Source organism: Acanthopagrus latus, chromosome 9 (assembly GCF_904848185.1).
Source record: "Acanthopagrus latus isolate v.2019 chromosome 9, fAcaLat1.1, whole genome shotgun sequence".
Lineage (NCBI taxonomy): Eukaryota > Metazoa > Chordata > Actinopteri > Spariformes > Sparidae > Acanthopagrus > Acanthopagrus latus.
Window position 1 is genome coordinate 6,001,992 of NC_051047.1, and position 27,535 is coordinate 6,029,526.

Here is a 27,535-nt window from a genome sequence, read left to right on the forward strand (position 1 = left end):
CACAACCTGAAATGTTTCACAAGTCATCAAAGGGTAGAAAGACACCAACTTTTCACGCCATGTAGCACTTAAAATATCAGGCTCTCCAAATACCACCATTATGAGCTGCTAGGATTCATGCTGTCACTGTCGTAAACTTCAGTATTGAAAGTGCTGCTTTAAATATTTACCTCCTTCCCTTCTTTTCCTGATGGCTTCTGTTTGGAGCCACGTCTGTAGTGGTTTTGCTCATTACATTTTGCCTATGCATACTATCTTCCCATCACAGTTCAGCTTGTAATTATCATGGATAACATGTGTGGGCAAAGTGCCTAAACATAGCGAGGTAACAGTTTGTGACCAAAATATTACAAGACAGACTACATTTATAGTAATTACATTACTCTTTTAGTATTGTAATTCAAAATTCTGTTCCATGTCATTCATATTGATATAATTTTTTAAGTACAAAACAGATCTGGGCTCCTCTGCACTAGAGGGAGGGAACATACCAGCAGTGGTACTCATACCACAGTTTAAGAAAAGTGTCACTTAATTTCCCACATGCTAAGGAAAGCTGTTTGCAAACACTTGCCTACTTTGATATACAGCAGACATAGAGCAACATGAGCATCCCATGTCTTTGTTTTGGATAGATCTTTCAGCTGTGGTTTGGTCTCCAACTCCTAAGAAGTATATCTGAGTCTTGAGCTGCTTGATGTTCCACTTTCCTCACCAACTACTTGCTTACTTCAGCTCTCTTAATGCATGGAAAATATTCAGCAAGCCTGTTTTCTGCAGAAGGTTGCTTTTTTTCTGTGTGTGGGGAGGAAATTCATGTCACAAATACTAAAAAAGCTGCCATGTTGGGTGTTCTCAGTTTCCTCAGAACCACTCCTATTGTTTTCAAAAATAAACTACCTCAGTGTCAATGTCCCAATCATCCAGGAAGGCAGGAGACATCACTGAGTGTCCCTCCTGAAGACACAGATATTCCTGAGTTAATTATGGCAGACAAGCTTGATCTTGGGAAACAGAAACCAACACAATTCAAAACTTAGACCTTCTGTGCTGAGACAGTCAGGTTCAAGGAGGCGTGTTCGTAGTGACAGAGGATCCTGCTGAGGCTCAGCCCATCAAGGAAGAGCTCAACTGTGAGGGGTCCCCTTGGGTCAGTTGGCAGCTCCTACCACACAAACACACACTCTTATAGCCAATATCTCCAGATTCACTGCAGTTAGTGTGTAAAACAACCATTTTTGTATATATTCAAGTGTAACTTACCATGACTTGTATGTCTACACAGCGGTTCAGCAAAATCTCCCTCAGCAAAAACACGGCATCCCCCTGCCACTTACCACCAACCTGAAAATACAGTGGAAAAAAGGGAAAAAGAGAAAAGATTAAATAAGCATATGACCAAAAAAAAATCAGTTTACTCATTCAATCAAATGTTTACAATCAGACCAATCTTCTGTAGCTACGTAGCTTAATATCACGTCAGTTTACCAATGGGTTTTACAGACTGACAGACAGACTGAAGCCATAATGTAATGAAATGTTTAGCTGGTACATTCACTTTAAAGGGGGTTTCTAGTATATTTATAAGTAGGCCCAGCGATTACATGTTTTGGTGTGTAGTGGGAATGGAGAGAAGAAGGGAAAGTACTCTCTCTTACAGGGTTGAGGCCGTGCAGCTGGCAGGGCATACACAGCTGAGGAACATCTTCAAACAGCAGCTTGGGGTACACATGGACCACTGGGATGTTCTCCACCAGCCCATAGTCCACATATTGTACCTGGAACCATGCAAAAAAAAGATGATCAACTATGTCAGAGATAAAACTGCCCCATCAAACTTGACCCAAGAGTCTACTTGTATTCGTCAGTCAAATCACTGCATTTTTTGATTGGAGCATTCTACAAAGAGAATTGCAGGAGCATCAGCATGGCAGGCTTTAAATGTATATAAATTGAGTCTCAAACCATAAACCATACAGCAAACCTGAGACAGAAGGAGAGAAAGGTCATGAGAATGGAGAGCAGTGGACTTGATTGTGCAGGCTGTTCTATATTTCTGTTGTCAGCACCAGTGCTGAATGACAGTCAAGTTGGCTGTACTGCTTTTGAACAAAACTGTGGCACAACCTCCTTTACTGTCATCCAGCGTGACTGAGTGTTGGGCTGACAGTGCGTTCAGCAGCAGTTCCATGTGCTGACACTGAGTCTATCATTTACTGATAAGTACAATACAGGGTAAAGTGTAGCCAGACAAACTTGATTTTAAAGGTCCAGTGTAGAGAGTTTCTGGAGATTAAGGGGTAGAAATGGATTATAACATTCATAATTACGCTTTCTTTAGTGTGTCATCAACTGAAAATAATAACAGTTGAACTCTGGATGACTCTTTTGTATCTACAGAGGGGCTGTGTAATCTTTCATGAAGTCCATTATGTTGAGCCGGGTTTCTAAAGCGGACCAGAATAGACAAACCACATACTCTTAAGGAGGGCCTTTCACATTTTTATTGGCCAATGTGAGCTGAGTGCTGTTTAGTTTGTTGCAATCTGAAACCACACTGTGAGATTCCACTAAACCCTACACAAAATCCTCCACCCACTGCCAGCCACAACTCTCTTGGTTTCACCTCCTTTGCTGTCTGAAAAAGGCCGTTGTCTCTTAAGATGAAACATATATACATTTGTCTCTGGTGTTTTATTGTAACTGGTTGTAAATACACATTTAATGATACAGGGCAAGTCTTCAAAATAACAAAGCATGTGTGTCTTCTGACCTTCACATGTCCTCCTTGCACCTCCAGCAGTTGTCCGCGATACCAGAACATATCTGGTCCGATGACGGCACAGCCAAGAACCGACTTCCAGGTGTAAGGCTTCTGTCTGGGCAATGTCTTCATACTCTGATTAATCCTCTCCCGAAGCTGCTCCAGCTGACAGTCTGGCACACACCAAACACGTACAAACAAAACAATTATTTTTTAAATCCTCCTCTCAACTGCAATTTTCCTCCCCGATCGAAACATCTGAGTCAACATAATAGAAAAGACTGTGTGATTTCAGAGCAGATACAAGTCTTTTGTAATTTTTAATTCCAGCTGTTTAATACAATTGCAGTCAAAATGAATAAAGCAAATGAGCTGCGAGCTATCATTATGATCTCATTATTTCAAGAGAATGTCGGCTTTTGTCATGACTAAGAAATATGGGGGACTGAAACCTTTTGATGTCGCTTTGTTTTACACATACAGGTAGACATTATTCACTGCTCCTCATGTTTTATATTTGTTTTTTAATGACTTTTAAGGACTTTAAGATGGACAGATTATGTTTCCAGTCAAATTTCTATAATAAAGATGAAAGGTTAGCATACAAAGGTTTGTAGTATTAAATAAAATGAGTCGGTGTCAGCATTAACTGAGTGATGATGCGCTCTCGTGTGCACCTGCATTCTGTGTTCTGACGTAAATGAGTCCGTCTTCTCCGATAGCAGAAACACTTAACTGGATGTGACCGAGGCATGGCAGCTCTGGGGGTTGATACAACTGAGTCTTTACCTGTAGACACACACACACACACACACACACACACACACACACACACACACACACACACACACACACACATAAACACATACACACGTGCGACCAATGAAGCTATGTTTACTCTATGTTGATGGTTATATTCAGTACATAGTCACGATGTCTCTTGAATGCCCATCTTTACATGTCAAGACAGTCCAAGTTTATTCCAATATTACCTTTCATGAACTATGCATTCAGTGTTCTTTACATAAGACATAAAAAGAATTAGAAAAAGACACAAGGCTTGATTTAAAAGAAATGAGAGTTGGAGCAGACCTCAAGTTTTCTAGGGGCAATTTGCCTGTGTTGGAGAAAGGTCTGCATTCATCATTTCCAGTGCCTTTGCAGAATATGATTGGTGTGAATCTGTTTCGGTGGAACATTTGCAAGTGGGGAGTCCAAAGAATATGTACTACTAGCTTGTTTAGGTTTGTTCCATACGTGACCAGGTTAGGGTTAAGGTAGCTTTCCCATTTCAGCATATAGGTTGCTGGCTGTGAGGTTGTTTCCTGAAGAGGAAAAACACCAACATGCAGACAGCAGAAGGGGAGGAGAATACCAACTGAAACAGTCTGCTGGACTCATAACCAGTGTACAACTGGGCAGACTAAGTGGTGTATGAAAACAGAATTCTATTTCTCCCTGTTTAGTTATGCCTCTAGAGGAAGTAGGCAGACCTCCTCCAGATGATCTTAGAGGTCTAAACAGTTCAGAGGGTATATCAGTATTTGTGTCATGAAAATTCTCATTTCCTTTGGAACTCAATAAATTGCCAAAACAGTATTAAATTGTCTCCAAGTTAGCTTCAGTGGCTGATTCTTGTAGTCAAATCACGGTGGAGCAAAACAATTTCTTGTCCAGACTGTGGTCATCTGTATTCTCACCATTTCAGCAGACATAATGGTGCGGGGGGCTGGTTTTGGAGGGTTGGTAGTGGAAGCGAGGGGGGTCAGGGACGGTAAAGGAATTGCAGAAGTGTTTTTTTGGTCAGCATCAGAAACATCAGTTTGTGCCTCGCTCACTGGAGACTGTACATCAGTTTCTTTGGGTTTTCCAGTGACAGCTTCTCTGCAAGTGGGCAAAAACAACTGAAGATTATAATGACAGTCAAAAGTAAACATAAGTAAAGAATAAGATACAGTTCAATCAGTTGCATTCTGGGTGTGATAATGTTGATAAGAAAGAGAAATAGTCAGAAAAAAATATATGGAGACCTGTAAATAATAATAATCAAACACATACTCCCATGCATGTGACACATATGCATACACAGACCTCGGTTTTCTTTCCCTGAGGGCGAGGCCCTCGCTGACCAGAAAGTCTGCAATGCTGACATACTGTCCCATCTTGTTGGAGCAGAACAGTATGACAGGAACTGGACGCTCATCTGTCAACTCCTAGAAAACAGGGAGGAAAGGAAGACAAAAACTGAAAATAGGTCTTCACAGCAACAAAGAAAATTCGAGCAAGGTGAAGAGCTAAAACTGAAGAGTGAGACGCAGTGAAAAATGTTACCAATAATAAAAAAAAGCTAGAGCATCTCTGAAGTTATTGAGCTATTAAGCAGTTATTCATCTTTACAAATTACTGTATGTAGACAAAGAAAATGTTGGCAAAAGACCAAAGAGAAAGAACTTGGAGCATGAGGAGAGAAAATGAAAGAAGAACCTTGATGGTCATAACAGCTGATGCTCCGGTCAGATAGAAAGAGAATATATCGCAGGCTGTAGCCGTCCAGGAGGAACGACCTCCTGCTGGCCTGAAAGAGAGAACAGAGAGTGAGAAGGATGTCAAGGAGAGAAAAGTAAACCATGAAAGTGTCACCCAAAACAAAAATATGAAATTGATGCAGCAGCTGTCGTAGGAAAGCAGGTGCATAATCATACACTGTATGACACTCTGCAAAGACAACAACTGTCAAGTATATAATGAAGATGAAGTTTCCAGATGATAAACAGTTAGTGCTTCTATTTCAGCATCACGCACTCAACTCACATCATTTTGAAATGATGAGAATAGTTCAACATTGTGACATACACCATTACCTTCTGTTAATGTCTGATGTTCAAAACACACAGTGATAAAAAACACAAACATAAAAAAAGAATTGATACATGGTAAGGATGGGTGATATGACCTCAAAATTAATAAAAAAGTATTTTCTCTTTTTAGACAGTGATGGTGTTTTTCTTTTTTTATTTTCTTGGGATACACATTCCTGTCCCTCAATGTAAATATCTTATCAAACAGAGACACTGAGTGAGACCATATTTCTGAAGCACCCCTCTTAACAGTTTGAGGATATTTTTGGTCATCATTAAAATTCAAAGTAAAGATACAAATTAAAAGTAAAATAAATACAAAATGTATATTTCTAATAACATATGTAGAAATAAATCAAGCCATAAATAAACTTAAAAGAAAATTATATTTATAAAAACAAACTTAATTTACAATATATATATACATAGTTAAACGTAAAATGCAAAAGCTGAAAAAGACAAACATTAAGCTTTTATAGAATATTGCCAATCAAATCAAGTGGTTGACAAAGGAATATTCTGCTAATTTTGTCACATGAACATTTAATTTCCATAAATTACAATCATTAACTCTACCACTGAGTCCGTGTAACGGATTAGCCACATTTGTGCACCTTGACCGGACAAGGTCCAGCTATATACTAGGTTTTGACCCATTCTTATTTATTCTAAATCTATCACACCAGTGAAGACTATGACACCTCTTACTCCTACTGCATACTGTATGTGTGTGTGTGTGTGTGTGTGTGACCTGATGTCAGTAAGAGTGCATTCGAGAGCAAAAGAGCCGATCAAGGAGGGTGGCAGTGGCCGCAAGTTGCTGATATGGAGCTTCACTGTGTTGCCATGGTCACAGCGCATCACCTGTTACCAGTCAGCAGAGAGACGGGGAGACAATCATCATTATCAATTTCTAACCAGCTTCAAGCTACTACATTGTTTGATGAATGCCTTTAAATATTGTTATTTACACCATTATGGAACATTACTGTAAACATTCAAAGCTTATTATCATTAAATATGTTTTTAGACCTCTGCAATGTTGCTGGATGTGACGTCAGAGCAGATCTGTCCTCTCTCCCAAGCCCCAGTAATGAGTGCAGCGCAGTACATGTCTGCCTTCCACACCACATCTTTGGGCTCCATCAGTGCACACTCCTGCTTCACCCTCTCACAGATCCTGAAAAACACAACAAGATATAATCATAGAAATAACACTATACAGTAGTTTTGCAACATTACATAACTAATGGAAACAGCGCAGAATGTGAGCTGGTAACAGTGTTTCACACTTTTCATACACTTCTAAAAGTTTCTACAAAGAAACTTAGGAGATGGATGCATCAAGCATCAATGCATGCATTTGAGGAAAAACACAAAATAAAAGAATGTGACTGATTTTTAGACATTTCTATAGACAGGAAAATGACAATGATCGTATCTGTTAAATTGAATCTGCACATTAAATGGATTGGAGCACATCTTATGCGTATCTAAAATTACACAAAAATCGCTGCACCGGTGTTACCTCCTACAAGCAGTGCATGAATATAAAAAGAGAGAATCAGTAAATCTTTTCATATAAGAGGCTGGGACCAGCAAACGTTTTTGCTTGATAATCCTCTTTCAATTAACTAATTTATTGGCAATATTGTTGATTAATAGACACGTTTACTGACAGAAACTTAGAATAATAGTTTCAACAAGTGGAAGGGATTGTATTTCTCGAAGTAGTATTGATAGCATTCTACACAACAGTACAGAAAAATCTGAAAATGTTTTGTTTTGTACCAGTATTTGGTGTATTTAAAGGACTTTTAAACCATGGTCTGGCTGCTGACCTTTTGAACTGAGGGTTGTTCTGCGTGAGCTGCACATAGAAACTGCTTGGTGAGTTGACGTGGCTGACTTTGACTTTCAGGTCTTTGAGTTTGGCAGGGAGCTTCAGCAAAGGCTGAATCTCCAGCAGCTCCTCGTTCAGTTCTCTTACGACTTTTTGTTTTGCATCACCACCCTCCAGGACCGAATCAAGCTCGAGTGGGGTGTCCCATATGTCAGAATCCTCTCCAGGGAATGTGGCACCCTTGGACTTGACTCTGCAGACAGGCAGGAGAGAATGGGAGGAGATAGTGGGGGCAGTAAGAGAGGAATTAAAATAGCACACAAAAAAGAGGAGCGACAGCAAGAAGTGGAGGAAAACAGTGTGAGATTAAAGATGACAATATGATATAATAAAGAACACGAGGAAAGCTGAACTTAGAAAAACTTAAGGAAAAGACAGCATGACAGATTATATCACCAATCAGATATCAACTTCTAAAAGAAATGGTACACTTTAATCACACATCAGATATTAATGCAGGAATTATTCACGTTGAATATCGTTACTGATGTATATCCGTATTTCCCACACATTGATTCATTTTTGGCGGTGCGCCACAGAGTCAACACCGACCACGAAATATTGCATTTTTTTTTTTTTTTAACGGTACTTATCACAGCGTATTCATTCGGCTGCATTAACTTAACTTTGCTTTCCCTCCGTTTCTCTGTCACTCATGTGTCTCAAGCACACAGTCCCACCCCTCTGTGCACACCGAGTGTGTCTCCATGAAAATGAGATCATCCTTTGAAGTAATAATGTGGAAGCTTGATATTTGGTGCTGACGACTGACACGGAGGTCTGTGCCTCCCCAGAACTCACCTCACTGACCCACCACCAAACCGGTCATGCTCGATGATGTTACAAGCAGCATAACATTCACCATGGCGTCTCTGGACTCCGTCACGCCTGACACTTGTGCTCAGTTTGAACCTGCTCTCATTTGTGAAGAGAGCAGGGCACCAATATAATTCTGGTTTTCTCTCATGAATGCCAAGTGCTGGGCTGTGAGCACAGGTCCCACCAGAGAACATCGGGCCCTAACTGATGCCCTCCTAGGGAGCCGTCCACACCAGCCCGGTTAATTTTATGTTATGTTCCCAGTTTTACGTTCTGTCCACATGCAACCATGCTTTTGTGGTCTTTTGAAACCGGGGTCCAGGGTGAGTTTTTCGGCCGATTCGGGTTTCAGCGGTTGCGTGTGGATACAACAACCGCGAATATTTCCGTTGCTTGCGTCAGAGCTGAGCGCGTGCCTTTGTAAATATTGCACGTGCAGCAATGTAAACACAGCGTAAGGACAGTTAGAAGGTGGTTAGAGGTTGTTAACAATCTAGAACTAACACTAGTTAACCAGCTCGGTCCAGACAAAAGATTCCCCATTGCGAGCGGCCATTGTTGTTTATGTTTTGGTATTTGCAACGCTTTCCCGTTCTGGTTTTAAACTACTTTGACTGGTTAAAACAGCCTTCCCGTTTTACGTTACATCACCACCTACTGCCGTGGCATATGTATTACACGTATATTGCATCACTTGGTGGCGGATTTACGGTTGCGTGTGTGCAGAGTTATTTTATCACATCCCTCGTGTGGATGTGGTTTTTTTATTTAACAAAACCTTGGTTGCAAAATTAACCGAGCTGGTGTGGAAAAGGCCTAAGGCCCTGGTCAGCTCTCCTTATGTAACAGTCGGTCTCCTGGTATATCCTCCTCTATGCTCTTGACACTTGGTGTTACACTGTGACAATTAAGTGTTCCCTTAAATTTTTGGAGCAACATTATTTTCAGTCTCACCCCTCTTTGAAGTGAACGAGCTCCTCTTTAACCAGTAGCTCAGCTATGCTGGCAACTGGCCCGTTCAGGCTGCTCTCAAACAGCTTGATTGGCAGAGGCTCAGTTTTGCGCACTTTTCCTAGAAGGGTATAGAGAAAAGGAAATGGTGACAAAGACACAGTCCACAACATGTGATTTTGGTGGCAAGTAAGAATAATTATTTTCTTGTTTAATTAGATTTTCAAAAATGAAATAACTGCATTCAAACACCAATGCATGTACCTGTAGCCACAATAGTGACGAGTTTCTGGTCAGCCAGACTGATGAATCTCTTGGTGCAGGCATCACTCCACGTCTCTCCATTGAGTGGGACCACATCTGACAAACAACAGTGGATTGCCTAAACAGTGGAGGATACACTTCCTGTTAACTTAACTCAGAACTCTTCAAGAGTGTACTATTTTTGGCTCTTTCAGAAAGTATGTCCAAAACGTAAGCCCAACTATTAGATGAAAATATGCATGTAAATTGAATCAAAATGTGTTCTAAAAATTGCAATGAGGAAACAGTGCAGGAACTAATCTTAAAAAATCCTGAAAAAAAAAAATATATAAACCATTTATTTATGTTATTCATTTATTTATGACAGAAGTTAAAAAGTAAACATCAGTTGATCAATCAAATGCAGTATTCTCACCATAGAAGGAAGAGCAAAGAACTCATCCTTAATCTTCCTCAAGTTGCTGACTGACAAAATGTCCTTATTGCCAAAGTCCACATATCGCACCTCAACTTTTCTGCCCCCTGGATGACCTGCTTGCGGACACATACACACACACACACACACACACACACACACACACACACACACATCCCAGAGAAGCATCGTTAAACAGCTGCTTTGCAAAAACCAAACCAAACCAAACCAAACAAAAAAAACAGGCCGTTTCTAGTGAACATTCTCATAAAACTTGAACTGGATTTAGATTTTCTTGTTACACAGCATTTATGTTACACATCTGAAATAACCACCCTTAAAACAGAAATGTATTGAAACTGTGACATGCACATACAGACATCCTCACCTATGACCTGTGCTCTGTACCACAACTTGTCATCATAGCGGGCAACATAGGCCTGTCCTATCACAGGGCAGTAGACCCTGAGGTCATCTCCCCCAGCCACTGTGGCATTGTAACAATCCTGCAGCTTGGCTGAGAGTAACATGGACTCCATGTTGTCAACCTGGTGGATGGAAACGGTGAAATTAAAGAAATTAATAATTGTAAAAAAAACCAAAAAGACCCCCCCACCCCCTCAAAAAAAAAAAAAAAAGTTGGACCTGGGATAACTTTTATTAGCTCCATTTTAAAACTACCCCAATGAAAACTATACATAAGCCACAACAACAAAAGCAGAACAAAAATACAAGGAACGTACTTTCTCCTAGAATATATCCATATATGCAGCGTAATAAATAATGCTAAAGTTGAAAATATATGGGTTATTGCACATAGTCTTAATTATTGCACAACAGAGAGAAAACAAAGCGCCCAGAGTCCTCTTATTGACTCAGAGTGTCTGACACACAGAGTGACGAGTTTCATAGGAATTACAATATATATGTGTGCGTGTCCGTGTGTATGTATACATTTATATGCATATTTAGTACCATCTGGATGTAGAAGTCCGCAGGATTGTTGATGTGGGACACCACAGCATTGAGCTCTGTGTTCATCTTGGGATAGACAGGAGGGTAGTACTGCAGGGGCTTCCTGCCCAACGTCACTGGAGAATAAAACCTTTTTTGGAAGAGCACAGCCAATGTTCAGCCACTTCAGTTATGTGGCTCAACATTCAGCTAGAATTAGACATTTAATCCATTTGATTTCAAAATACCACTTTGCTCATCAGAATTTTTCCTGGCTATTTGCACATGCACATGTACCTGGCCACTTCAATGAAAACAAGGAACTCTCTGACAGAGATGGGTACATCACTGGATTGGTCCATGGGCGCTTTCCTCAGGTCCACCAACAAATACTCTCTGTCCTGACCCAAAGGCCGCATCTCCACTGCTGCGGAGCCAACCATATTCTGGAATTCTACCTGTGCCTCTTCACTCCAACCCTTTGCCTGAACACGCACACAATGTGACAATACATTTTACAAAACAAATAAAAACACTCTAATATAAGAAATAAAGCAATAAAACCTTGATAGATTATCTGTTGCCTAAACAGTGCATGCAGAATTTTGTGTATACTGCAGTAAATGTTTTATTTTCTGGCTACCATTTTTATTTACACGAAGGGCTACCCTTCTGTTCTGCTCATTTGTCCACTCAAAAGTTTGTGTTTCCCTCTTAATTCATCATAAACAGCACACATACTAATTTGTGTTTGTAAACTTGAGGGTCACCATATGATATGCTTTTACATCCCTTATAAGAGAAGGGAAATGTCATTATTTAGGCTAAACTGATACTACTATATATACACTTAGTGGCCTTACCAGATCATAGGGGACAAGGTCCTTGAGTGAACATCTGATGGCTTGTGGAGCAAAGTGACCCAGCTCCATGTTCATCTCCTCATTGACCTTCCTAAGGTGGTTGTTGACCTCTTTCAGTGAAGACTCAGTGATCCTCTCCTCACTGGACAAAAGGTGTCAGAGAAGAGCTGAGGATGTACTACAGAAACCGTGTGCAATATTCTACTGAGTAACTGAAATAAGGCTTCACATTCAAGACATCGATAGTTGGTCCGTTAAGCATTTAGGACACACAAACAGTATATGTATCAAAGTACACTGATTAAATAATTCTTTGCACTGCTGAGAAGCTGCAGATGCTGAGATGTTTTATCGATGTACAACCTTTTAACATAATAGAAAAGTTTGCATAGTTTAATAATTCAGCAGACAGTGAAAAAACCCTACTCTGGATCACTGGCCAAAATATATTCAGTCTGTGGGAAACACTGATATGTACACCTTCTGTCTATTTACGTGTGTACCTTTGTATGGTGATAATCTTGGTGAGGCCATAGTCGGGGAGGAAGACTCGGATGCTGGCCAGCTGGTAGACCGGGCAGGATTTTACAGCCTCCACACATTCATTCTGCACCACTTCAACTACATTGGCCCTGCACCACAGCTCCGCTTTCCACTTAACAAAGACCACAGAGCCTAAAGTGGAGAGCCAAAACAGAAACTAAATCAATTGACACTCTTAGAAAAACAGAATTGGAGACAAAACGAAGGAGTTGAATAACATTTTCTGTTGATTTATTATCACTAAAATAATTTTGTAATGAATAAATAGATCATTACAGTCACTATAATGCTCTTAAATGGACATTAATGTGTACATGGACCAACTATTTAATATATCATCAGGAGCAGCACAAACTTAAATTCTTCTCTAATTTGCTCAACATTAATTTGTCAAAGATATTTCCTTAAACCTCTAACAAAGACATCAGCAGTACCTTTCATGGCTACATGGAATAGACTTTAATCAAAACTGAAAACTAAAATTCCCCTAATTTCTCCACACACCGGTCTCCACTGTGTCATTGGAAGTGAAGTGACAATTATCCCTGCGGACGAAGCTGTTGATCCTCTTAGATAGGACCTCATGTTCCCTCTTCTCTGCCACATAGCGAACGTAGAAGTGACTTGGATTCACAACATGGGTTACCGCTACCCACTGGATGACTAGGAGAGATGAGCAAGAAAAGAGAAAGAAAAAGAGAAAGGTGATAGTATAGGGATAATATAAATTAAGAGAGACCAAAGAGAAGGATGAGAAAACAGGAACATTGGATTGCATGGGAGAGAAGTAGAATGGCAAGGAAGGTCAAATGGAAGTAAAGGTATAAGGGAATGAGGAAGCAGGAGGTGAGAATTTTGTGAGATTTCCAGATTGGATGAGAGACAAAAGGATGATGGGATGAAGATGTGCAGGAGAAGAAAATAGTTCAGTAAGTATGCATTTTCTATAGGTTCATGTTGGATTTTTTGCCACCATAATGGCACAAAGGAAATCAGTTATTTGCTAGCTGAAGGTGTTCACTGAGTGCTCTACAGTAAATATGCACCTGACAGTTTAATTTGTGTAGATGTCACACAAAAAGTGTCACAAACTGTCAGTGACTAGACATGAAATATATATGGATAATATATAGAAGTATATGAATCCATTGATTCTTTTTAAGATAGTAAAAATGACTTACAAAGTTCAGTTTATGTGCACTGCATTTTATTAACTAGAAATGAACTGAAAAGATTTTTTTCCCACATTTTATTTCAATGTGACAGCAAATATAAAAGATATCCAAGTCCGTGTATATGCTCCAGTTGATGTATCAATGTCAGTTACTGTACCATTTCTCCTATTGTCAAACAGACTCTTCCTTCTCCTCTGGATTCTCCACTTATCATTAGCCAGCTCAGGGCCAGTGGGTGGGAGAGCTGCAGAGAGATACAATATTATTGTTTAACTGTATTGGCCTAAACTTTATTAGATCTGACATTATTTAAGTGAACAGCGACTCGAGAGAAAACCACACACACACACACACCGTGCTCTTGTCTTTCATCGAACAGCTCCTCAATAATTACATCTGGAGTTCCAAGATCTGAGGCTGAGCTGTGGCGAGAAAGGCTTGACCTGTGACGAGGTCTTGGGTATGGAGAGGAACCCCGTGATGACAAACCAGGGCTCTCCTTGTCCTGTTTATGTGGGGTGGGGAGCTTCCTGCCAGTTGGTGGGGTGCAACTACCATGCCTGCCCTCTGAATATTGCCTGGGGGATATTCTGGGAAAGTTGCCTGGCTGGTGGCCTTTAGGAAGAGACTCGGAGAAGCTAAAAGCGAACAGAACAACACAGATACCATATGAATAAAAAGCAATACAAAGAGGAAGAATGTAATTTGACATAATTAAACATAATACTGTGTGTAAGATTCTGGTTTGTTGAGGTTTTTACTTTGCCAGAATCAAAGAGATAGAACCTCTTAGCAGTTTTCATCCTCACACCAAAGTAAACAAAAAGACACACTGAAAGACTCACCACTTTGGGTCACTGTGTTCCATCTTCAGTGACAGTGACAGACCCTGATTCAGACTTTCTGAGTGGAAAACACAACTAGAACACAAACATAGCCATATCCAACTTTAAAATCAAAGGTAATAGTCAGAGCCTGCAACCAATGTTGGGCAGGTTCCTTTGCTTCATGCATCTACAGCACAAGAAAAGCAGTAGCAAAAACATAAATATTCAAAGTGTCCCTTCTATTCTGGGAATTATTGTGAACACACTGGGTACCAGCTACAGTGGCTGCTGCATCAGAGAATCCATTCATAACACTTCTATAAGGGTGGGTAAAAAAAAAAATCGATGCACATAAGAATCAAGATTATAGCATGCGCATGCTAGAGCTATCTTGAAATTCATCTACACTAAAAGCAACAAGCATAAATTTGCAAGACAAACATTAAGCAGGCCACATGTTTGTGAGTACTTTTTATGCTGTCACAAGATGTTATGATGTAATGTTAATGGAGCAGAGCCGCAGTCAGCAGTTATAAACAAAACCAGCTGACAACTGAAGAAAATAACCCAAAGCTCACTCACTGCTGATCTTAGAAATTTAATAACACAACCAGCACACTCCTTATTTTGTTATCCACATATATGCATGCTTTTGAATTAATCATTTTGTTGATTATTGCTGTTAACTCGTTTTAAATAAAAAAGCTGCAGAATGTTTATCTTCAATTAAAGTTGTGTTTCATATTTGTGTTTTAGCAGATTAGGAACCCCAATTAAGGGTACAGCACTATTAGAATGAAAATAATGCCCCCTTTTCTATTCATTTAATCAATAATACAAATTTTAATTACAATCATTTTGACAATTGAATATAATCATGAGCTTGTCAAAGATTCACATCCCTATTGTAGTATATTGTTCTGTATTATTTACTTATTGTTAGGGGTGGGAGAAATAATCGATTCTTAGATGCATCGCGATGCGGACAATTCTGAATCGATTTACAAAAGTTAAAAATCGATTTTCTAAATGCTAATTAACGACATAATGTTGACAGAACACATGAGGCGGAACTCGTAATTTTGGAAGTGCAGCGTCCGGCAACGACTTGCGTCTGTATTCACTCGTGCGGGTTTTCTGATAGGAGAAGTCTTATTCTTCTCTTTGACTGGGAGCAGCTTTTTCTTTAATGACACATAGAGAAGTAAAATTAATCTCTTTATTTTTTATTATCAATGACCAAAAGCAGGTCCATAATGTGTTGAAATGCAAGCTGCATTGATTATTGCATTGAAAGCTTTTTTGTCTTTATATAGGCTATAGTATACTGTTTTACTCTCAGGGATATGCTCATTGCCTGTAACAGGAGATTCTGTGTTCAAGTCAAATCTGTTTGTTACAAAGAAAAGCCTTTTCTTTAATGAAACATTAAAATAATTAATTTAATGATCACCACAAAAGTAGGAAGTGATTAGCAAACTCAGATTTGATTATTATGATATGATTATTACTATTATTACTATAAATCATGCATGGAAATGTACACAAAAAACTGTTGCATTAAGATGCTTCAATAATCGGTTTAGAATCAAATCGTTGACCTCAGAATCCGAATCAAATCATGGGGTGCCAAAAGATTCCCACCCCTACTTATTGTTGTTCCTTTGTGTTGTTCACATACTGTTATATGTACCACAAAAGTAAAATAGCACTTGTTAAAACAAGGCAGAAGGTCCAACATAAAACAGAATCCAGACAGACAGACTATACAATAAACATCAGGCTAAAAGTGACAAACCTAATTCCAGAATCCAAAGTAAGGCATTTTGTATCAAAGGACTGAATATCCACAGGATCCTGCAATGTCTCCAGAACCTGACACACACACACACACACACACACACACACACACGGGGGAGGAATAAGGACGTTGTTGGAATCAAGTGCGCAAGCTGCTACCAGAAACTATCATTTCCTTATCGGTGGTTCTATAGCAAGACATCACACAAAAGACGAACTGAAATCCTCCTCTGGACGCCTCTGGGATGAAAGACAATTTGGCATTTACGAGTAAATATTGCTTAACAAACTGAATCACGCTTTACTAATTTTAGAGAGTCTTGCATAGCCAGACTATCTTACTAAGCCCTAGTTGCTATAACTGGCTGGCTACTCAGCCTGAAACTTAACCGGTTGTTGTTCTGGTGTATGATTTCCTGTCTGCTCTATGCTGAATTCGGCTGGATTGCTGAGGCTTGCTCCAGCATCCAGCAGCCCGACTGGACATGTATCTGGGGGAATCTAGCCATAAGGGAGCTAACACATTATATGCTGTGATGTACATGTAGATATAGACATAACATTTCATACCTTATCAAGGGTACAATACTGCCCCAGAATGGGGACACGTCGGACTTCTCTGGCCATCTGCATGGCAATGTTCAAGGACTTTATCCTCCCCTGGACACAGCACACCTGCACTTGAGTGGTGGAGAATCGTGCCTCAAGTTTTGTCAGCTGATTAATCTGTGCTTCTTTCCTGTTGAGAAAAAAATTACAGGCATCAGGATACATATCACTTTAAAGACCTTCTTCAAAAAAACCTTAAACATTCCTATTCCTGATACTAGTCTCTGATTTGGTGAGGATAAAACAATCTAAAGAGAAAAGCAACCTGTGTGAAATCCCATGTGAACATGACATCTCAATTTACCACATTTATTTTCTTCAGTAAATCTATTTAGACAATTTTATGTCCCTACCACTTTTGAACAGCATGTAAAGCTTTGTCTGTCGCTTGCATGACCTCCATCCCAAGCCGAGCTCTCTCTCTCTTCACCTGTTCTGCTAGACCAGTTGTCAGGGTCTGCACAGTTGAAACGCAGACATGAATCACAATCACAAACAAAGTGTTGAGATTTTTTTTTCTTTTTTCATTCTGATGTGCAAAAATTCAACATTCTTCCTGTTAGGAACTAAATAATGTCTACAATCATCTTTCACCTCATGGATGTGTTCCAGCTGGGCAAGATTTTCTGCAGCCTGGGCCAACGCCTCATCCACAGTCTGCTCAATCTTCTCGATAGCAGCTGGCTGAATAAAACATAACCAGAATTTAAACCAGTTTAATCTGAATAATTTAGGTCACTATACACCATCCCTTCCAGTTAGGTGAGTTTAAGATAAAGGCAGATTAAAAATGTATGTCATTATGCAGACACTCAAAGTATAATTGCATTTTAGTAGAAGCTTGAACCCTGATCAGATATTCTGGAACACAAGTACACCTAATTTAGCCATTTTTTTAAACTATTCTCAGAGTATCCTTACAACATTTTCACAAGCCCCAACTTCTTGCTACACTAGTGAACCCAAGATATTCCCAGGAGAGTCAGGATATATAAAACTTTAAGGGCGCATAGGTTCTATTAATATACATTTACATATATATATATTCATTTATATATTATATTTACATATTATATTTTTAATATTTATTAGACCTATTTGCACTTATTTTTCCAAACAGGTACGGTCACACATGTATCACAGCAGCTACACATATTGTTGTTTACTGCTGCTCAATTATTAAAAGAAAAAAAAAGAAAATATTTCTAAGGCACTGTTTCAGATCACACTGCAGAGACAGCCATGAGTGTAATTAAGCACTTAAAAAGTAGATTTTTCAAAAAAAGAAAACAAATACTTTATTTGAGTAACCTGTCTTATTTCTCTTTTGTATGTTACTATTGCTGTTTATAAAGCAAAAGTAATTTAATGAAAATCTGATTACTTGCAAGAATAATGGGCAAAATACTTGAATACTAAAATAATCGATAGATGCAGCCCTACTGATGTGAAATTTTTATTCCCCACCTGTAACCCAAACATACCTGATCCATATCCACTGTATTGGCATTCCTATCTGTAGAAGTTGGTAATTTGTTTCTTTTGCGATTCCTGGATCTCTCTATCCGGAGGCTTCAGGAAATACCACATCAAAGTTATTATCAGTGGGACAAAAGATGTTCAAATGATTACACGTAAGTACACGTGGCTGTATTGTGCTTGAGCTTAACATTTAGAACTGAAGTTTTACCTTTTCATCTTGTTCATTTTAGCAGTGTAGATGAGGCCAATGATTCTGCTGTCCTCCTGCAGCCCATACACCCCACCTTTAGGAATGCTTGACTCAACCTGCAGAGAGTGGGCTTGTTTGTTCACTGACATCCTCCCACTTGAACATTTGTAGCGGTGAACATGATGCTATTCACAAATCTGACAAGCAAAGCAAGATTAAACAAATGGCCAACCATAACAACCAGGTAACCCAGATTATAATGTGTGAATGCTGCAATTTCATTCTGCTACTACATCAGCATACGCTCCGCTAGAGAAACCGTCCAACTATCAAAATGTTCAAGCTCTTTCTGCCCTGCCCTGTAAATCTTCAAATCCTCTTCAAAACTCATCGACTTTCAATCTCTTCCTGTCCTTCATACTTTGAGCTACAGACACCATTCCAACTTTTAAAGAGTTCCAAGACTTTGAACTATTGGGCATGTATTCAGCTTTTTCAAATCTTTTAGGCTTTTAAAATCATCACAGTTTTAGTTTTAAGTTTTTTGTCCTCAGATTTTATAATGTGTGTGTATTGTGTGAGCTAGAGTGGGTTACATGACCGCTAGAGTGGAGAGCAACTGGAAAAACTGGAGAAGAAAGGTCTCAATGGTCTTATTTCAGATGTAGGACTTAAGGCCCCCCACATACTGCCAAGACTCAAACCAACAGCCGACTGCCTTTATCCGACCGCTCTGTTGCCTCGTCAGACCCATTCTGCAGAAAGCTGCATTGAACACACTGCTTCGACATGCTGCCAGCTCCACAGTAGTGTGTACGTTATGCACTTACGTGAGATGCAATAAGTGGGTGGCGCTACAAGAAAACAGGAAATGATGGAATGGAGTGAGTAGACAAACAAAGCGCACACAGTATTCCATCCCTCCCACACACCGCGCCAATTCCCTAGCACACCACCAATCAGAATGGTCGTACAGCTGACACACAACCAATCAGAGAATCCAATGGCTCAGATGGCTGAAAGCCAACCTCTGCAGACTTTGCACATTAAATCAGAGCAGACAATGTCCACGCGGTTCTGAAAGCTTCCAACGCAGGTGTACACACTGAACAAATTCGTTCCCTACCTCGTCCAAGTTTTCAAGCAGCAATGTCAGCTTCTATTCTATCACTTGTCTCATGTCTTAGATTGATTCGGAAAGCTGTTTTTTTTTATTTTTTTTTTATCTCACCCGTAATCAACTTTTAAAGGGTTATTTAAAAAAAAAAAAAAAATCTTATTAAAAAAAAAAACAAAACAAAACAAAAACAAAACAATTATTGATATCTACTGATATGAAACAATTACACTACCGTTCAAAAGTTTGGGGTCACATTGAAATGTCCTTATTTTTGAAGGAAAAGCACTGTACTTTTCAATGAAGATAACTTTAAACTAGTCTTAACTTTAAAGAAATACACTCTATACATTGCTAATGTGGTAAATGACTATTCTAGCTGCAAATGTCTGGTTTTTGGTGCAATATCTACATAGGTGTATAGAGGCCTAGTTCCAGCCACTATCACTCCAGTGTTCTAATGGTGAAATGTGTTTGCTCATTGGCTCAGAAGGCTAATTGATGATTAGAAAACCCTTGTGCAATCATGTTCACACATCTGAAAACAGTTTAGCTCGTTACAGAAGCTACAAAACTGATCTTCCTTTGAGCAGATTGAGTTTCTGGAGCATTACATTTGTGGGGTCAATTAAACGCTCAAAATGGCCAGAAAAAGAGAACTTTAATCTGAAACTCGACAGTCTATTCTTGTTCTTCGAAAAGAAGGCTATTCCATGCGAGAAATTGCTAAGAAATTGAAGATTTCCTACAACGGTGTGTACTACTCCCTTCAGAGGACAGCACAAACAGGCTCTAACCAGAGTAGAAAAAGAAGTGGGAGGCCGCGTTGCACAACTGTGCAAGAAGATAAGTTCATAAGAGTCTCTAGTTTGAGAAACAGACGCCTCACAGGTCCCCAACTGGCATCTTCATTAAATAGTACCCGCAAAACACCAGTGTCAACATCTACAGTGAAGAGGCGGCTGCGGGATTCTGGGCTTCAGGGCAGAGTGGCAAAGAAAAAGCCATATCTGAGACTGGCCAATAAAAGAAAAAGATTAAGATGGGCAAAAGAACACAGACATTGGACAGAGGAAGACTGGAAAAAAGTGTTGTGGACGGACGAATCTAAGTTTGAGGTGTTTGGATCACAAAGAAGAATGTTTGTGAGACGCAGAACAAATGAAAAGATGCTGGAAGAATGCCTGACGCCATCTGTTAAGCATGGTGGAGGTAATGTGATGGTCTGGGGTTGCTTTGGTGCTGGTAAGGTGGGAGATTTGTACAGGGTAAAAGGGATTCTGAATAAGGAAGGCTATCACTCCATTTTGCAACGCCATGCCATACCCAGTGGACAGCGCTTGATTGGAGCCAATTTCATCCTACAACAGGACAATGACCCTAAACACACCTCCAAATTGTGCAAGAACTATTTAGAGCAGAAGCAGGAAGCTCGTATTCTATCGGTGATGGAGTGGCCAACGCAGTCACCAGATCTGAACCCCATTGAGCTGTTGTGGGAGCAGCTTGACCGTATGGTACGCAAGAAGTGCCCATCCAACCAATCCAACTTGTGGGAGCTGCATCTGGAAGCGTGGGGTGCAATTTCTCCAGATTACCTCAACAAATTAACAGCTAGAATGCCAAAGGTCTGCAATGCTGTAATTGCTGCAAATGGAGGATTCTTTGACGAAAGCAAAGTTTGATGTAAAATCTTATTTCAAATACAAATCATTATTTCTAACCTTGTCAATGTCTTGACTCTATTTTCTATTCATTTCACAACGTATGGTGGTGAATAAGTGTGACTTTTCATGGAAAACACAAAATTGTTTGGGTGACCCCAAACTTTTGAACGGTAGTGTATATCGTGATGCACTTTTCAGCCATATTGCCCAGCCTTACTAGAGAAACTGTTCAGCTATCAAAAGCTTTTTTAGCCCATTCAGGCTATTAATTTTCAGCCCTTTTCTGCCTTTTCAGCTTTTGAAAAATGTAGCTTTTTCTGCAAAGTCTTGACCAGTCATTAGTGGTGCTGTGCTCCACAGCCCACTATTGACCCCTCTATAGCAAAGCTATACTGTTGTTATTGCTCATGCGTCGTCTTCTTATTATTCATCCTCCGTCATTTTTTTGGTCGCTAAATCTTCGACATTTGTCAAACATCTCCTGCTCTGGGATACATTCACCTAGAAACACCATTCAAACTTCAAAATGTAGGCACAAGTCCTGTGTATTTGAGGTGTCTTCAACTTGTTTCCTACATTGTGTAGTTTTTGAATGCTGACCCTTTAATCATTGTGAGTGATTTTGGAAAAATTCAGAGTTTTCAATGTTCGTGTGTGGCGGAATGTTCGTGCCAGCACAGCAGGTGATGTCACCGTCAGAGCAGGGGAGACTCAAAAAAACTCTCAGCAATGTTCTCTTTACATGACGCTCCCAGCCACAAATTTCACTCTACAACAGTGATACTGTCCAAAGTTGTAGCCACATTTGTCTTCTTTCTCACAATGTGTCTACTTTATTGGCAGGATTTACATTTTTAAATTTTTTTTTGCCTCTAACCGACAAGAGTAGTTCTCAACTGCTTCATTCACTCCAATGTAAATTGGAGAGAGGATTTTCGGAGAAAAGCAGAAAAGGCACCTTTTTTTAACTAGCTCCAAATACCACATTTTTGAAAATAGAAATACTGTTCTTTAAGGCCTTGTCACTTGATAGTAAAAAAAATTTGCCGATATCATGTTTGTTTTTTTGAATAAATAGCAGTAGTTTGACGTCCCTGAATCGACTATTAACGAGACCATCTGAGCAGCTGTGTGTGTCAGTTAAGAACAAGTTTGCACGTCCAGCGAGGGAGCAGAGAGGAAAGGGTCTCTTGCCCCCCCGCCCCCCCTCTCCTTGTCTCTCTCTTTCTCTCTCTCTCTCTCTCTGGTGTAGGGATGAGGGAGTGGAGAAAAAAGGGGTGGAAGACGAAGACGCAGGACGAAGACCAAAAAAGATGAAAAGAAAGAGGAGGGGAAGGGGTAAGGTTGAGGTAGAATAGAGGTAGATGAAGTAATGGATGGAAGGATGGAAGTATTTCAGCAGCCTAACCCTAACCCTTCCTGATGAGAGGTTAGCCATATCTTGACGATTCAGCATGGCAGCCTGACTACCTCCGGTTTAACACCGTTTGATGGTCAAACCATGAAACTTTTTAAAACTTTTTGTCAACTTGACTGTTACCATCTTTACCATGAAGAGCTGTTGACCCCTGGGCCAGATTTAAACATAAACACTGTCTCTGCCTGCCTTCAATCATTGCCTGAATTTAAATTTGGCTTTGATTTTGAATTTTTAGAACTTTGAGAACTCCCGTTCCCAGTGAAAATAACCTGGTAAGATTTTCTCATTAGACCTGAGGAGACTTTTTTCAGCAGTGTGCCTCTTTAATCCTGCATAATATTTGCTGTTATTTCTTCATATTTTGTCTGACGCTTAAAACCTTAGTAAATCAGTAAAAAGCATTTTCATATAGGATTAATTTAATGCATCATTTATAATTTCTTGTATGAGCCATACTGGGAAATACATTACCTCTGACATGTTTTGATGAAACTGCTTCTTAAAAATGTTTAAAAAGTTTTCATAGAATATGATTTTAATTACTTGAAAGTATCAACATGTTGCTCTGTGTGTGAACCGCTTGTTGTAGACTACAGTAGATTTTATTGTGTGAACAAGTGCACAGGTTTTCTTCCCTGTGTATCCAATTTCAGCAATAGACTGTTTGACTGACTTGTGTGTTTCTGTCTTTCAGCCATTGTCAGTGCAGTTTGTTCCTGCCAGTAACAGCCTGAACATCCTGGCTGCTGTACAGCTGAGGACTCATGAGCAGCCCCCTCACCCAGCTGTTCAAGGACTAAGAGGCTGTGTCCAAAATCACCCACTCATTTCCTGCTCCCTAGTCACTACATAGGGAGTCCAACATAGTGCACTATATATTAGGGCTGCCCGATAAATCAAATTCTCATCATCATCATGATATGAACATAAATAAATGCGATAAACACTAAAATACTGCCTGGCACGATGAAATAAGAAAAATCATTTTGTTTACATACACCATGCATGCACCTTGAGCAACATTTAGTCTATCAGCCGGAGCCCTGGATACAAGGGCCAATCAGATGAAGCCCCAGCTAGCCATTAGCTTCCCTGACAAAATTAATCATAATAGTGTGTTGTACCGCTTCAGAATCAGATCTTTTCTGTAAAGTTTAAATAACACTGTTTTTCTCTTTTCAGGAGCTCAATACCAAACTACAAATCAGGAGCAGATGTTGACCAGCAGGCAGGCGGAGGTGAACCGCCTGCAAGAGGAACTTAAGGAAAAAACTGGTTTCCTCAACAGGGAAATACAAAAACGTTGGGCAAGAACAAACGCCCACATAGAGACCCTGCACCAGCTGTCTCTCAAAGAAATCCAGATCAACAGGGTTGAAGGACAATGGAAGAGCAGGTGTGATGCTCTGGAAGAGAGCCATGTCTCAACTCCACCCAGCTGCATGTAAGCTTCTACAGATCACAGAACTCAACACCAAACTGCAAGAGCAGCAGCAGGTTTTGACAGGAAGACAGGTGGAGGTGAGATGCCTCAAAGAGAAACTGAGCCACAATAAACAACTCCTCAAGAAGACCATCTGGAAGTTCAACACGAAAGAAACCCTGGACCAACCGGATCAGGAAGAGCAAGAGCTCAGAAGCAGCAGGTGTGACACTCTGGAAGAGAGCCATGTATCCAACTCCACCCAGCTGCAGGTAAGCTACCTCATATCATCACTTTACTTCACAATAATCTCTTGTTGGATTCTAACAGCATTGGACTGCTTCAGAATCAGGTGTTTTATGTAAAGTAAAAAAAAATATATACATTTGTTTTTCCACGGGAAGTCACCAAACTAGCGGACCAGGAGGAGGAGAAAAGGAAATAGGAGAAGATTGAGAAGAAAAGAGAGGAAGAGAGTGCAAAGATGGAAAATAACATGGAGGAGATTAAGGAGGGTGAGAGTGGGGGGAGAAAGGAAACTGACAAAGGGTTGGAGCAAAAGGAGAGCAAGAGGAAGAAATTATTGAAACGCTCAGTAGCGGAGAGGAATGGTTGGACTCCAAACTGCCTCCTACCGCCTATCTACCTCACCCTCTCCCATGTTACTCTTTCCTACTCTGTATCCACAACAATCCTACCCTTCCTTCTTCCTTCTTATTCTACTTCTTCTTATATCTAACATTTATTTTTATAGTTATATTTATATTTAAATGTTTATGTATTATTATTATTATTATTTTATTCTAATTTATAATCATTTTTATATCTAAATTTATATTCATATTCAACAATTAAAAAAAAATATTTCAAAAATAAATATTGAATTCTCGGTCTGTTTATTCACACTCACACACAGTGTAACATTCGGTCTCAAGGCCAGCAGTCCCTCACTCATATGAACAGATTCTCCAGAATCTGTCCATGTTGCTGCTTGTGAATCGAAAGGCTGCTTAATTGGCTGCTATGACATGGGAAGTTAGATAAAATGATCAGGGTGAGGATGGGCAAATGGGCTTCAGGTTGAGAGGGTCACCTGACAATAATAAAATAAGCCGAAGCTAAATTTAGGTCTTCATAGGTCTAGATTTCATAGCACATGGAAAACTATATTCATGAATTTACTTGAATATTGTGAACTACAGTAATAACTGAAGATTTACAGCATTTACTTCGGACACTGTGAGCTACATTTCAGCATCTTACTCATTTCTTCTATGTATATTTTTTGCCGCACCAAAAGCTTAATTGTCAAATTTAAGAGACCCTAAGGAAACTTGGCAACATTTATTCATGATTGCTGCCTGATGGTAATCAAATTAATAACAAGAACCAGAACAAAGAATCTATCATTTTCAAAGATTCATATATGCACTAGTTTGTATATAAATATATTTATATCAAAATATGTTTTACAAAAATCAAAAGTTATATTAATATCATATTGTTATATTACTCCTTCCACAATATGATAAAAAAACACACATCACAGGGTTCAGTAATGTCTCCTCTTACTAACTGTAGAATTATTTTGGCCACAACAAATTACACTTTTTTCTAGACTTGGAGTTTGGGAGGTCTTTTCCATTTCATTCTCATGGGGGCATTTTCAACTTTGTTTCTGCTGCTGCTCCAGCTTATGTGCAGATAGAGAAACCATTAAGCTATCAAAATGTTCACCTTTTGAGATCTTTCAGCCTTGTACTTTTCCAAATAATAAGCTTTCTGCCTTTTCAGCTTTTTCAAATATTCAGCTTTATCTTCAACTAGAGAAACCGTTCAGCTTTTGAAAAATTCCGCTTTCAAAAAATTGCAAAATCTTGAATCATTCATTATCATAGATTTATGCATTTCAGTATTTTCCAGTACATTTAGCAGATTTTTCAAAATCACTTCAGCTGACAGCATTCACACTGTATTTTCACAGGAAATGCAAATGCTTCTACTTGAGCCTATGATATTTTGTAATGTTAACATTTTTGATTGAGACATTTATGTTCAAAGACCTTCTTTTAAATGTTCTTCTTCATTTGTTCACTTCCTTCATTTTCCACTGATCCTCTTTTCTATGTTGTTGCCTTTGTTATTAATGGTGCGGATGTCATTAAAAATATAAATTCAATTAGTACTGTAATACAGTTCATGTAGTGCAATAACTCGGTTCTCGCTATCTATTTAATAATGTTGCAAAGTCTAGTTGATGGAGTGTATTTACCGCAGTAGTGTTAAATTGGTAAAGACCCATATTAGTTATTAGCCCATTCAGACATTCAGTAGTCAAACTAAAGGATACATTACACATGCAGTATTTCTAGTCTCACTGTGATCTGTTTATACTGCAGCTGGATTAAATCCCATGCAGCAAGAGGCTGCTTTCATTAACACTTAGTTTTAACTCTCAACACTAAGGACAAAACTGATAACTAGGTCTTGATCAGTTATGCAGTGAAAATGTTGATTTACTTGCTTCACCTGTTTACCAGTTTTTCTTCACATATAATTTTAAAATCACCAATCAAATAAATCACAGTGGATAACATCCAGGAACCTATAAAAGTTTGATAAACACATCAGTTCTTTCACTCTCTAGTTACATGAGAAAGATCACTGGTAATTTTACCTCACACTCCGGACATCTAATGACACTGTCATACTGAATGGACATCAGGCAAGATGTGCAGTAGATGTGGCCACATGAGAGCACACGAGGCAGGTTGCTGTCAACTTCATCCTCCTCTAAAATGGAAAGAAAAGACAAACACAATATACAAGCAGGAAGAATGCAGTGTCAGTGTAAATGAGAAGAGAGGATATCATGTACACTTCTGTTATCAAAGTGAATAGTCACTACACACCTTCATTTAATTCAAAAGCAAACTTCAAAGCAACATTAAGGGTTCTCTTGACTCGACTGCTACGTGATTTAACAATGTTAAGGTTTGCTGCCATTTGGTCAAAGATTCACAAATAATGAATGCTACGGATGAGTATCTGTTCGACCAAATAAATTATCTGTATCCGTACTGGGAATGGACTTGAACAGTAAGTAACCCGGAAGTTAGAAATGTCAGCCTGAAATTGATATGGGTACATCTAAAATATCTGTTCTTTATCTATTAAAAGATTATGCAATTGAACTTAAAACATATTTGATTACAAGAAAGAAACTATTCACAGAACAAGATATTTATGAACATAAATAAATAAACTTTGGCTCCTATAGGAATGAGCCGGGCTATGGCTCCAACACCGTATCCAGATTTAATATTCTTGCATGAAAGGTACATTTACCTTGTGAATTTCTCTGGTTTGAACGTTATTGAAAACATTTGGAAATTTAAGTACACAACTCAACAACACAGAGCCCATAACAAAGGTCTGGTTATGGTAATAATACAATTTCACACCATACTTGATTTCTGAAATGTAGCATG

At 39.2% G+C, this 27,535-nt stretch overlaps 1 protein-coding gene across 3 annotated transcripts in view; it reads right to left on the minus strand.

The window, feature by feature from the left end:
* rnf17 (ring finger protein 17) overlaps nt 1-27,535 on the minus strand; it is a 32,247-nt gene that overhangs the window by 3,902 nt on the left and 810 nt on the right. For all 3 annotated transcript variants that reach the window (XM_037110323.1, XM_037110322.1, XM_037110320.1), the window contains exons 2-32: nt 26,722-26,837; nt 18,436-18,533; nt 18,230-18,317; nt 17,340-17,429; nt 17,099-17,202; nt 16,707-16,875; nt 16,135-16,211; nt 14,355-14,429; nt 13,864-14,147; nt 13,667-13,753; nt 12,839-12,997; nt 12,295-12,466; nt 11,792-11,933; nt 11,226-11,413; nt 10,950-11,079; nt 10,363-10,522; nt 9,975-10,090; nt 9,560-9,677; nt 9,299-9,416; nt 7,464-7,718; nt 6,655-6,802; nt 6,374-6,486; nt 5,249-5,339; nt 4,856-4,977; nt 4,465-4,648; nt 3,442-3,553; nt 2,774-2,937; nt 1,659-1,778; nt 1,264-1,344; nt 1,043-1,165; nt 901-957 (exon numbers count right to left, since the gene is read on the minus strand). In XM_037110323.1, the coding sequence (XP_036966218.1) occupies nt 901-957; nt 1,043-1,165; nt 1,264-1,344; nt 1,659-1,778; nt 2,774-2,937; nt 3,442-3,553; nt 4,465-4,648; nt 4,856-4,977; nt 5,249-5,339; nt 6,374-6,486; nt 6,655-6,802; nt 7,464-7,718; nt 9,299-9,416; nt 9,560-9,677; nt 9,975-10,090; nt 10,363-10,522; nt 10,950-11,079; nt 11,226-11,413; nt 11,792-11,933; nt 12,295-12,466; nt 12,839-12,997; nt 13,667-13,753; nt 13,864-14,147; nt 14,355-14,429; nt 16,135-16,211; nt 16,707-16,875; nt 17,099-17,202; nt 17,340-17,429; nt 18,230-18,317; nt 18,436-18,533; nt 26,722-26,837 (4,061 nt within the window). The remainder of the gene's footprint in view (nt 1-900; nt 958-1,042; nt 1,166-1,263; nt 1,345-1,658; nt 1,779-2,773; nt 2,938-3,441; nt 3,554-4,464; nt 4,649-4,855; nt 4,978-5,248; nt 5,340-6,373; nt 6,487-6,654; nt 6,803-7,463; nt 7,719-9,298; nt 9,417-9,559; nt 9,678-9,974; nt 10,091-10,362; nt 10,523-10,949; nt 11,080-11,225; nt 11,414-11,791; nt 11,934-12,294; nt 12,467-12,838; nt 12,998-13,666; nt 13,754-13,863; nt 14,148-14,354; nt 14,430-16,134; nt 16,212-16,706; nt 16,876-17,098; nt 17,203-17,339; nt 17,430-18,229; nt 18,318-18,435; nt 18,534-26,721; nt 26,838-27,535) is intronic.